Below are 12,914 nucleotides of genomic sequence, written 5' to 3' on the forward strand. Positions count from 1 at the left end.
AGCTAGAAGCATGCCCTGCAACATCAGCTGGCAGTGTCTAGTTTAGGGAGCCTTGTGAATGCCAACCAGTCAGACCTACTCCTGATGATGGTTATTTTATAGGATGCTGGGATATGTTCTTCGTTTGGGAAGAATCTAATCCCTGTTGAAGTCCATTGTAAAAATGCCATTGATTGCCTAAGACCAGGACTTCAGCCCTTATTTTCTTTAAGTTGGGTGAAATTGGTAGACTTTAAGCATGGAATCAAGAGACTGAGGATTAATTTTTAAGTCTGATGATTTTCAGTTAGAATCTGAAACCAATAAAGAGAAATCTCAAGTGCTAATAATTATTCAGTATTTTGATTTTGGTGACTTTTGTTTTGACAATAAAAGGAGTTCCACTTGATTTGACTTTCAGATTGTGCCTGCTTGAATTGCAGGTACATTCTGCCATGAGATAAGGTGGGGGAAGGTCCAGATGGAATGCCAAAGGCATATGTGAGAAAGGCATTCAAGAAGAGGAAAATAATCCAATCCTTCATTTGCAAAGCTGCATGTTCTGTTGTTGCTCTTCTTGCATGTGAATTAGTGGGGGAACCACAATCTCACTGTGGAAGATCAACTGTGTGATGTTCTGTATGTATGTGTTTGTTTATTTAAAGGCGCTTTTTTTTTCAGGATGCACCAGAGATTGGGATGGGCTAACCTGCTGGCCCAGAGCCACTTTTGGGGAAGTGGTTAAAGTGCCCTGTCCAAGATTTTTTGAAGAAATCACCAATATCCACGGCAAGGCTTTTTTTCATGTTCTTTTTATCCCTACCTATTTTTAAAACCAAATTCTAATAGTTAAAGATTCAGTAACTTGCATATTTTCCTGGTTCACAATACTGTCTTATGTCAGTCGACACAAAGTGATTATCCATATACACATTTTGGTTTGTGATCAATATCTGACACACTTTTGTGTTATGCTGTACTGAATTGTCTAGTCTCTTTGGTCTAAAAATTATGGGTAATTGCACTACATTGCTAAGGTTATAAAGGAATCTGTCATAGAATTGCTGATTTATAAAGTCATCGAGTAATTAATGTTAGAAAGGGCCTCTTGAGGTCATCTAGCCCAATCCTCCAGTCACAGCCGGACCAAGTTCAAAAATTGTATCTAACTTCAAAGCTAGATCAGGTGGATCAGGCCTTTGTCCACAAGCACAAATCATGTTGGAAATGCAGGACAGACCGCATAATTTGATTTCTTCTGTATAAGAATCTGCAGAATGAATTTCCTATGTGAAATGTGTAAGTTGCGTTGCATCTTGAAATGAATGGGAACATCTGTCTCAACTTCTCAAGTGATAGATATATAGAATATTATAACTGTAGCTAATCTTGCTGAACATGACTAGACCTGTAAGTGCTTAAGAACTGAAGTAGGAATAAAAATGTGTTGTTTCTCACCAAAACTTAAAGAACACTCTCCCATAATTCGTTCTCTGATATATTTTACCATTAAAGGCTTCCTTCAGAGAAACTGTACACAGGAGGCATATTGGTCAGAACCGTTCCCACCGTACACTGTTGCCTGTGGATTTGATGAAGGTTCCAGCAAAGGGCCTGAGGAACAGGTGAGTTTATTTGCTGCTTGTGGACATCTCCAGAGCACCCTCTTCTGAGTGGGCTGAGTAGCTGGATGCTCCCACACACCTGAGCCCTGTCAGAATCTAGTAATGACCCATCTTCAGTGGTAAGCTCAAACCATTTAGGCTTAATAGAAAGCAAAGGGGTAGCAGGTAGCACTTTCATCTCCATACAGTTGTCCCCACCTAATGTGTAGAGTAATGATTAATTTACTTGTCCTGCCTAACAGGGACTTGGGTTCTCTGACAGAGGTGGTTTGAATCCTCCTCACACACCCATCTCCCAAGGAAATCTTACCAACCTGTCTGGGGCAAATTTTTCAGGGAAAATTCCTTTAGATCCCTCCTGCTGATTTTTTTTCCCCAGATTTTCTTTGAGCCAGAGAAAAGGATTCCATAACTTTATAGCATGGTGGTCGATGCACATCTTTAGGAGGCTATTCTTGGCTGCCATTGAGTATTGCTACACTTCATCTTTGGTTTCAGTGGAGTAGGAAGTGAACCTCTGGTTTTCCTATCTGATGTCAGTTAGACTCCAGCAGCATTTCTTTCACCCACAACTTCGTATGATTTAAATTCCCATGTTCGTTGTCATTGTACTGGGCCTGAGGATGGGAACGTCTCACACATCGTTGGTGGTGGTGGTAGTGCCTCAGTGGTGAACTTTGTCTCATGGCTGAAGGTTGCTGATTAACAAAGACACGTTTACCACCTCTGCCTATGTGTTCTGGCCTCTGCTAAATGGGGCAGTTCCAGCAAGAGAGAATAGGGGTGTCTCCATCCCCTCATCTCGTCTGTATTGGGCAAAGCTCATACAGCTTGTGTAAGTGCCAGATGGGGTACCTCACTGCCTCCTCCTCCTATTGCGGTATTTTGATAGAAGCGGTGGACTCCTTCCAATGTAGGAAAGAAAAAAGTCACATAGCTCGTTGCCAGTGTGCAGTCATGACTCAACACTGGAAAAAGGCCATTTGTCACAGGTCAGAGCAAGACACAGTAAGGTGGCGAGGGCTATCATCACTACCAATCTGGGTGTTATCTGGAATAAACTGTTCAGTTCTCCCGGCATGTGAGTTCAAGCACAGAAGTACTAGTTCAGGTATCTGAATCCTTAGGAAGTGTAGACACAGTTGGCTTCAGCCATTTGGCTCCATGGGCTCAGAAACTCAGGCACAGCTGTAACAGACAGTATAGACAGCTGGAGCTCAATTCTCCACCTGTGAGCTAAAAATATTTGTACTCCTTTACACTTCAGGGAAGCTAGAAAGATAGATGCTTAAAGAACTTCTGGCAAGGTGCTGGAAACCATGCAAAAGAGTTCAGAAAGGATGCAGGACTCCTAAGGTGGCCTGTATTCTGGAGCACAGTTCTCCAGCCCTGGGGCCAGCTGCCATGGCATGGCTCTCGCCCACTAAACTCTTACTCTCCAGGGTGGCTTTCTCCAGGCTGTCCCTGGCTTGTGCTAAGCCAGGCAGTTTGTAGCTGGCCTAGGCTGAAATCAAGCAAAGGACTATATTTACATTTTAACATTACAGAAGATTTCAGGGCAGAGCTCATGCCTGTGCTGCGGCTGTGTTTAGTTTGTTATTCCAGTCAAACCCACAAGATCTGCAAACAGAAGATAAGATCAGTAAGCTCTGCTGCATTGTAAACATAGGGAAGCAAGTAAGAAGAATCCCACTTATATTCTAAGAGAACCACTTGTTTTGCATTTTGTATCTGCAGTGAGGACTTATGAGGTCTTCTGCACATAGTAGTGGGCTTTTTTAGCTACCATACAAAACCAGATAAAATGCCTTGAAATACTTAATTGTTTAATTGAGAAACCCATTTTCTAATTTTCACCTGGGTTTTGAAAATACTGTATAAAAGATTAGGACTATTTCAGAAGCATCAGGATGATTCCCAGGTTGCCAGGGTTGCATGATTTATTTATGGATCTATTTAAAATTGCTAATTGTTTATCTTTTGGATAAACACAGTTTGGCTTAATCAGAGAACAAAGTGTCCATTGCATTTGCAAGGAGAAAATTCGCCTGGATTCAGAGAATTTAGTTTCTTGGGATTAAATAATCAGTTAATCTTGTAGTGAATCAAAATAAAATTTTCATAGATAAAGCAATGTAAACATGCTTCATTTTTCTTAGGATATTGGTTGTTTAAATACAAAAGAAGCAAACAAATTAACTATAAAGAATTTAGAGTGTTATAGTGTATAACAACTGAATGAACTGTTTGTCCAAAGAATTAAAGACTGTGAGGTCATTTTCTTGGCTTTAAAATTCTTGCCTCTACTGTTTCACAGTGTTTCAGTTTCCTCACCTGAAAAATGTAAATTTTGTGTTTCTTTTATCTATAGCTGTTTATGAGAACCAATACTTATTGAATCTGGCCCAGGTCTAAAGTGATGGATTCACCAATCACCCATCAGCAGGTTTCAGCACCCTAGAGTCTTTACGTACCTATAGGAGAAAATGTGATTGCTTAAAGTTAACATTTTCCTTTTGAACGTGCTCAGAGGGGTCACTATTGCAGATGAACCTGGGTGGTGAAACCTGTCTCGTGTAAGGTTAGGTAGGATTCAACAGGAAAAAAAGTTGTGTTAGCAACAGAGGGAAAAACCTGAAGCAGATCTCAAGCGTGCAAAGCAGCACATAGGTGATGGGACTGACTAGCAGGGGAAAATGTATCCTAGTGAAATAAGCACACCAGCATGCATGCTGCACAACCACCAGCATCGGTCTGTGTTCTCTTTTTCTCATAGAAATCATATTATTCTGCATTTTGGCGTGTCTACACTGCTGGCTATGCAGCATCAGTGACCTCACTCACTACAGCTCTAATTGTCTTTGCTGCCTTCAGGTAAAAAAACAAATGGTCTCTTTTCCAGGATGTCTTAAGAGAGCCTCATCCTAATTCCCCTCAAACCCTCTGTGTTTTTGTTTTGTGGGAATTATTTTTTTTTTTATTTTTTTCAAATCCTTCTCAGGCATAACACTGTTGATGTTATGGCAATGGGTCCTTCTCTATTCATGTTGTAGCATTTCCCTGCAGCTGTTAGAACAATAAAGCTGGCTGGGAAGTCTGCCTAAGTCTCTTTAATGACAGTGTACAGTGGAAATGCTCCAACCTGTTATCACTGTTAACATAAGAGAACTGTTCCTCTAGTGCATAGCTGGACATACCCTGCAGAAACAATGTCTCATGCCCCTGAACCAGCAGTAATTCTAAACTGTCCATTCTCTCTGTGAAAGACCATTGCTTCCATAACTGGGAGCTCTAGAAAGAGATTTAAAGAAATTTAAGTGTTGTGTTTGATGATGGATATTAGGAAATGGATCCTGGTTTGATAGGTTCCAATGCACTTGAACAAAAGCCTTAAGCTTACTCTGCAGACAGGAGTGCTGAGCACAGAATCAGCTTCCTAACTGGTGTGGACTGGCAGTCCCAAAGGTCATATCACTTACAGAGAGGCCCAGGACCAAGAAGGCGATATGTTCAAACCCTGAAGGAGATTCCTTCAGCTCAAGGTAAAACTGGGGACAGGGCAATCTAGGGAAATAGAATCAGAATCATTTAGGTTGGAAAGACCATTAAGATCAACCCCAACCATTAACCTAATGCTGCCAAATCCACTGCTGAACCATGGCCCTAAGTGCCACATCTACATGTCTTTCGAACGCCTCTGGGGATGGTGACTCCACCACATCCCTGGGCAGCCTGTTCCAGTACTTACCCATCCTTTCAGTGAAGAATTTTTTCCTAATATCCAATCTAAACCTGACCTGGTGCAACTTGAGGCTGTTTCCTCTTGTCCTACACCCCCTTTCAGGCAGCTGCAGAGAGTGAGAAGGTCTCCCCTGAGCCTTCTTTTCCCTAGGCTGACCCCCCCCCAGTGCTCTCAGGTGCTCCTCATTAGACTAATGCATTAGACTAAAGACAACTACATCCCTCTCAGCCATCCCACAACACACAGCTGACACCCATTCAGTACTCTTCTCTGGCCAGAAAAGGGTTGAAGAGCCTGTTGCAAGCTTCTTCAACAAAAAAAAAATAATATTTAGAATAATTAAAAGGCATTGTTGTAATGTAGTTCAAGAGTCCCAGAGTTACTCTCTTCTTCTGGCATCTCCTTTAAATGTGTGGTGATTCAAGGACAATTATACTAGCACTTTTATTAGCTTAAACAGATAATAACTGCTCTGCTCCCCTATGTCTAGCTCCCTCTCAAATAGTGAAAGATCATTTATTTTCTCTGGAAGGTGTTTGCAGTCATGTGTATTCCTGTTTCAGTTTTGATAAGACCGTGGGAAATTTCTCTCGAAGAATAATTCTTATTTTCTCTTTCCATGTCAGAAAATTCCACTGTACACGGAATTACATCCATATGCACCTGTTTGTCTCCTTTATCTTGAAAGCAATTGCTGTTTTCACCAAAGATGCTGTTTTGTTTGCAGATGAAACTATGGACCACTGCCTAATGTCAACGGTACTAAATTTCGCCTCTCTCTTATCCTTGATTTGACATTTAATTCTTTACCTGAAAAGAACATGGAGATTTCTTAAGCCTATTTCTCTTTACTTTGCTAGAAGTGAAATCTTAAAACAAATAATACTACACAAACCCAAAGACCAAGTGCTATGGCTACACTCAGTCTTGATATGTAAGGTGCAGGTCTGTTGACTCTAATGAAGCTGTAACAATTTCTATCAGTAACGAAATTAATCTATAAGAAAGGGCCAGTGGTTCCCTTCCAAAAAACCTAAAGTGAAGTCCATTGAAACTATAGAATCCCAAACGTACTATAATCTTGTAATGATTTCTTCACTCTTGTGTGGTAACTTTGAATTTTGTCCTTACTTGTAGAAAATCCAGACACAATGGTGAACAGATCTAATAGGTTCGTGTTTTTTTTTCTTGCTCTGCACTTCCAGGTTGCTTGTAAAGCTGCTGTGGCATTCTTCCAGTTTAGCATTTTAGCCAATTTCTTCTGGCTTCTTATAGAAGGGATATACCTGCAAACATTGCTTCTGCTGACCTTTGTTTCGGACAAGCAGTATGTATGCTGGTTCATATTTACTGGCTGGGGTTAGTACTCTTTTCTGCTTTGTGCTATTTGGTATTGTCATCTACTTTCAGAACTAGATAAAATATTTGTTCTGAGGTAAGAAGGTGCCTATCAAAGGTGCCACCTTTCTGATAGAAGTTGGCTCTTCATCCAGTACTACTACACCAAAACCATACTATTGTACTGTCTTTCTTCTTACCTTGTTAGATACTTATACCCTTCAAATATCTGAAGGAGGGGATAGGATAGACGTGTTACTAGAAGCACTACGATATGCCTGCTCAAAAGACTGCAGCACTCATCTTTATCATTGGCTGTAATTTCTTGCAACTACAGTAATTTTAATGTTAACCATCTAATCCAAATGATCTCTCCGGGTTTCTCCTGCAGTCAGTTGAGGCATGCATGCTGTGGTGGTGATTAGTCCAGTTCCCAACAAGATGAGTAATGTGGCTGTGTAACACCCTGGAAATATGTTGCCTTTCTCCACTGACGAAAAACATTTCAATGAGTAACTTCAAGTTGACATTTTGCTTTGAGTAAGCAGAATTAGATAGATTAATCTTAAACCATGTGAGTTCAGGCCTAGTAATCAAATGATACTTAATTTTGGGTTTTTTTCAGAGACCTCTTGGCTTTAAGTTTTTAGCTTTTAAGTTTCTGCAGAAACTGATATTGTCTCTGATGGTCAAAATATATGCATATAATACATTACATTTCTTTCACTGATCAGATGTTCTTGTACCTCACTTCACCTTGGCTTTCTAAAGTAGAGGCACTCAAATTCAGTGGTGACTTTGAGATTTTTGGATTAGAAATGGAATCCAAATTCTTCTGAAATAAATATTTATCCTTAATCTTCAGATTATCAGACTTTTTTTTTATTTATTTCAATTTTTTGAGCTATTTTAATTATGATTGCCTGAAATTAGATGCTTAGACCTTGACTAATCACAGCTAACTTGAGATAACAAAGGAAACATCTCAATTAATAATGTCTCTCATTTTCCATTGATTATAGAAGGAGATAAGGATTATTACATCTCAGGGGCAACTCAGCTTTTGGGTGATAAGGATGTAAATATTTCTCTTCCTTAATTAGAAAGGTAACTTGAACTGAATGTGGTCCCATCTTAAAGGCCTTGAAGAAAAGTATAAAATTAGGAAGGACAACTTCTGGGCCTTTCCTACAGATCTCAAATGATACTTAGAAAGATATAACCTATATTTCTATAGATTTATCAGTGAAAATGTCACCCGCTTCAAACTGGAGTCCCTTTTGTGGCAGCTTTGAAAGTCGCTTAGTCCTTGGGAATTCAATTCCACAGGAGAAGACCAGAAGCAATTGCTATTTTATAGGCCTGTTAAAAAAAAAAAAAAAGAGGAGAGAGGAAAAAAAAAAGCTAATAGCTCTTCAGTCATAAATGTAGAAGGGTAAGCAGTGATAAAGTGAGGCTAGAAATCACCAGATCCTGGATTTAGCTAAATTCTCATGGAATGCTCACAGGCTGATGGGTCTAGAATGATTAATAGAGGGTCCTCCGGACAAAACTGTGAACTCTTCCAGCTAATGTACAAAGAGTTGCATGCTTGCAATTCACAAGATAAAAGAGCTCTAGCTAAATAAGTGATTCTTCCAGCTTCACAAATGCCTGTAATTCATGGCCAAACCTTCAAGTAATCAGCTGCTATTTTTGACATCATGGTTTCACAGCATCCCCTATTTGCCTTCGTTTTGATATCATTCTCCTGCTTTTTTGTTTGGTTGGTTTTTTTCTTTCCCTGAACTGCAAGTTCAGTTCTGTTGTAATGTTACTTAAAATTGCCTGACCCACTGTTTGACCTTTAATGTATATCCAATCTGCTGCACTGTGAAACTTCATGAAATAAAGTTTCCATGGGACATTGTATTCAAAACAGTTATATTATGTCCCATGTTGATTTGTCCAGGAGCTCCCACTGCTGTGATGTTTGCTTGGGTCCTCACAAGAATCCATGAACAAAATACTGGGTAAGTTAAAGCTTGAATAAGGAAGTCAAGGATATCCTATTTTGTATTGTATTTTGATTTTCTGGTGGGGAAAGAGTATATATAAAAAACAGGCAGAAGAAATTGTTCCAAAGTTGTGCCTCTAATCTTTACACTTCATAGGCAAGTAAGTGAGAAAATAATTTCAGTCCTTCTGGTTTTGATGTGCATATATGGAGTAATAAAACCTGGAAACATCATAGTGAATATTGAACTATCATTTCGTTTCCTAACTCCTAGTCCTTGAAATAATTATGTTTTAAGAAAGTTTCTGCTTCTGTTAAAAATCAGCCATAAATTGCTAACCCTAATCTCTTCAAATAAGTACTTCCCAAAACAACCACATTATGTCCTGATAAGCAGTTTCTTCTTTCATTTCCATTCAGTTCTTTGTTGGTTTGTTTTGGTGGTGGGGTTTTTTTATTATTTCTATCTTTTATATGACAGCCAGGCACAAAGCAGCTGACTGTTTACTAAAACATGCCCTGAAGGCCTTCAGGTCATTTCACATCAATGGTCAATTCAAAAAGATATTATTTTACACCTCAGGACTCGGATTAATGATGTAGAAGCAGTAAGTTCTATGGTCCACTACACTTGACACATCCTGTTTTCCTTTCTTAATATTACTGGAGAACATCTGTAGAAGTTCTCTACTGTAATGTTTCATAAGTGGAAGTGGTTTATATTTCCATACCACATGCTTCCTTTTTGTAGCCAGGAGAGGTGCAAGGAAGATTTCATTTTTCCTTCTTTCCCACGACATTTTTTCCAAAGAATTGCTGGGTTCATCTGTTGGATCTGTAGCAGAAGAATATGGCACAAGATACTCCAGTTACATAGTTCAGAGGGAGGTGGAGAGCAGGAACAAAAGCTCCGACAAGCTCTCACAGGCTTAGAGGGGGCTGAAAAGTGGCTGAACTTCGGGTACTCTTCCAGCAAAGCACTGACCTGCTCAGTTTACTTCTCTGAAGTATTTTGGATGAGTTGAATTTTGTCCTGTTGTATTGATCTTCTTTGACTGCAAAGGAAAAACAGTTGAACAGGTCCAATGAAGACATCTACAGTCAGAGGAATTTCATTGCAGATCCTCCATTCATTTGCTTGGTCTTATAATATTAGATGTATAAAACCCCTATACTACCAGAACCACTCATCTTTTACCTAATCACCTAGTAAATGGGAAACCCAAGTTCTTCAGACACAGCTGGTCTGAACTTACTTTGCAAAGATACCTTACGTGCAGACATGCTGAGATAAGCTACCATCCGTAAGGTTTCTTGTTACGCAGCCAAATATTCAGTGTCACAGAACTGGAAGGGAAGATACAGGAAGAGGGAGCACAATATAACCTAGCAGGTATGGCACTTGGCTGGAGGGAGTTAAATTGCATTGTTATTGATGTTAAATACATGAATAGTTTCAAAACAGAGACTAAATGCCCATTCTGCTCTGTCCTTTCAGGGCACCTTTACTAGGACTCTGGATTTTTCTTGCCTATTTCCTCAAGACCCCAAAGTCAATACATTCGTGGGTGCACAGTGCCTTAGTCTCCAATCTGTACTCTGTAAAACAGTAACTTTTTCAACAGGGAGGAAAAAAGGCTGATAAGAAAGATGCCTGAAAATACAAATGTGCGTTCCTTGACTTTGCTTTGGTTCTCCAACCCTTGCCTCTTACTGAATAAACTCCCTTTAGATCAGGCTGCACAGGGACTTTTAGAGAGTTATCAGGATACCAGTACTGGCAGGGGCTTTGGCATAGTGATTAAAAACTTAGTGTCCATCACTTTCCTATTCTGTGACAGAACTGTCATGTGTTGTGGAAATCTCACATGGGACAGATAACATGACTGCTTTCCTTGTTGTTTCAGATGTTGGGACGATGATGAACATGGAGTGGTGCTATGGATCATCAAAGGCCCCATCCTGCTGACTGTATTAGTATGTTTTTTCATTTTGTCTTGAGTTTCTTTTGAAATGGGAAAGCTAAGTTAGCATCTCCTTTCAGTAAGCTGGTAGAAAAGCAATAGCACATGCTATGGTATGGAATTTCAAATAGCGGGACTTTATTGTATAGCATGTGGTTTTGTTGTTGTTGTTTTTGTTGGGTTTTCCCCAAAAAACCCCACCATAAATCACAACCTAAAAAGTAAATCCTATATTTTCTAGAATCATGCTAGACATAATGGAATCATCTTGACACCTGCATTCCACATACTACAGTCATGTCTGTGTCTTTTAAAGTAATTTCTGAAGAAAAGCAATCCATATTGGCAAGATTCTTAGATAACAGGAAACTGATTTAATACAAGAAACACAAATACATAATTTTATCTAGTATATTTTTAAAATGAGTTCTTTGGATGTAACCTTAAGACAACCATACACACCCACACCCAGCACACATTTATTCCATCTAAACTCAGGGAGGAAAGAGTATGTTATTTAGGTCTGTATCTGTTATAATTTCTGTTACAAACAACGAAGGGAACAGGGAGGACTGTTGGGGCTCTATAAGATCTGCTTAGGTCCTGACAACAAGTACAAGGGGTTAATATCAGATGTAACCCAATATTGAGATAGGTAGGTCTATATTAATGGAACATTACTTTCAGCATATCTTTATTTATAGCTACATATTGGTGGGGAAAATGAATACTGTTTCTAATGCCATTGATTTGATTTGAGAGCAGATCTGCACCAGTTTATAGTGGTGCAATTCCTATGCCTGGGGATTTTTAGTTAATTAGTATCAACTGAAGATATGTCCTGATTTGTAGTAAGTTTACAGGTTTTGTCTTGTCTTTTCAGATTAATTTTATTATCTTTATTAATGTGATCAGAATTCTAGTCCATAAATTGAAATCTCAAGAGGGAGGAGGGAGCCATTCAAGCCACTTTGTGTGAGTATTTCTGGGTCCCTTGATACTGACCCATTCTAGCTGCTCTAAGAAATGTTCTATGGGCAGCAGCACAGAATGTTCTACTCCTTACTAATAGAAAGAGAAATCCCCAGAAGAAATAACAACGTAAACTTGCCTTTTCATCCCAAATATCAGATCTCTCTTTTTCTTCAGGGGAAGAAGGGTGGGGTGGATGTGCTGGGAACAATGAGAAAAGTAAAATATAAAGTGTTACAACTCTGAAAGGACTTAGCTTGAAAGCATAAACGCTAAATGTCAGGTAATCCATCCATCTTGCTTCCAGTCGTTTCCACACAAATGGCCACAAGAGAAAGTTGCAGATAATTTCCTTAAAATTCGTAGCAGTAACATGATGCTGATGTTCTGATGACTGAACCTAGACCTTCCTGTGTATGATCCCCTTGGCAATCAATGGGGATCTCATCTCTGCAGTCAGAGAACTCTAGTGAGCTATTTAACTCATCATAAGATACGGCTGTTGGTTATGGCACAGGTTACCTACACCTGCTGGAGTTTAGTCTCAGGAGAGCAGATCAGAGTACTTAGTGTGGTGCCTCTGGTTTTGCATGTATAGTATGGAGAAGAACCTTTAAAGTTCAATCCAGAAAGCTTGCATGCTGCTTTGTTCAGCTTTGTTCACCAGGTGTCAATGGTGGGAGTGGCAGAAAATAATTTTTCCATAACTTTGCTGGATGTAGTAGTTTCCATTATGGAGCTTTCTTCTGTATCAACATTTGTTCCGACATATAATTGCTGTCAATAATTCCCTGTTTCTAACAGTGCATTGTTCTTCAATTCTTGGTTTGCCAGGAGACTTGCTAAATCCACATTACTCTTAATTCCCCTCTTTGGAGTGCACTACATCGTATTTGCATTTTTCCCAGAAAGCACCGGCCTGGAAGCTCGCCTTTATATTGAGCTGGGCTTGGGTTCTTTCCAGGTAAGATGGACAAAATGTTTATCAGTCCTAAGAGGTTTGGTCTGAAAATACCAGACTCTTAGGAGTTTTACATTTTTAGGTTGATTATTAGAGTAGTATTAATAATGCGTCTAAATTCAACACACACATTCCATCTTATTCCTTTGCAAACTCTTTTTCTTGTTTGTTCCCTTATCTTATTATTTGAAATATCACACTGCTTTAGAGTTCTGAGTCAGACTTCATATTAATAATCACAGAAACAATACAATATCTACCTTTATTGAATAATAATGACAGAGTGCCCTGAAGACCAGTCTATGGACTAAGGTGAACTGATTGAAACTAATGCCAC

At 39.3% G+C, this 12,914-nt stretch overlaps 1 protein-coding gene across 1 annotated transcript in view; it reads left to right on the forward strand.

The window, feature by feature from the left end:
- The window catches only part of LOC102051376 (vasoactive intestinal polypeptide receptor-like), a 31,970-nt gene that overhangs the window by 13,687 nt on the left and 5,369 nt on the right, over positions 1–12,914 (forward strand). Inside the window, exons 4-12 of the mRNA XM_027809978.2 lie at positions 661–768; positions 1,495–1,604; positions 4,381–4,478; positions 5,973–6,105; positions 6,552–6,705; positions 8,636–8,696; positions 10,588–10,657; positions 11,528–11,619; positions 12,451–12,580. Coding sequence (XP_027665779.2) covers positions 661–768; positions 1,495–1,604; positions 4,381–4,478; positions 5,973–6,105; positions 6,552–6,705; positions 8,636–8,696; positions 10,588–10,657; positions 11,528–11,619; positions 12,451–12,580 — 956 coding nt within the window. The remainder of the gene's footprint in view (positions 1–660; positions 769–1,494; positions 1,605–4,380; positions 4,479–5,972; positions 6,106–6,551; positions 6,706–8,635; positions 8,697–10,587; positions 10,658–11,527; positions 11,620–12,450; positions 12,581–12,914) is intronic.

Source organism: Falco cherrug, chromosome 4 (assembly GCF_023634085.1).
Source record: "Falco cherrug isolate bFalChe1 chromosome 4, bFalChe1.pri, whole genome shotgun sequence".
Lineage (NCBI taxonomy): Eukaryota > Metazoa > Chordata > Aves > Falconiformes > Falconidae > Falco > Falco cherrug.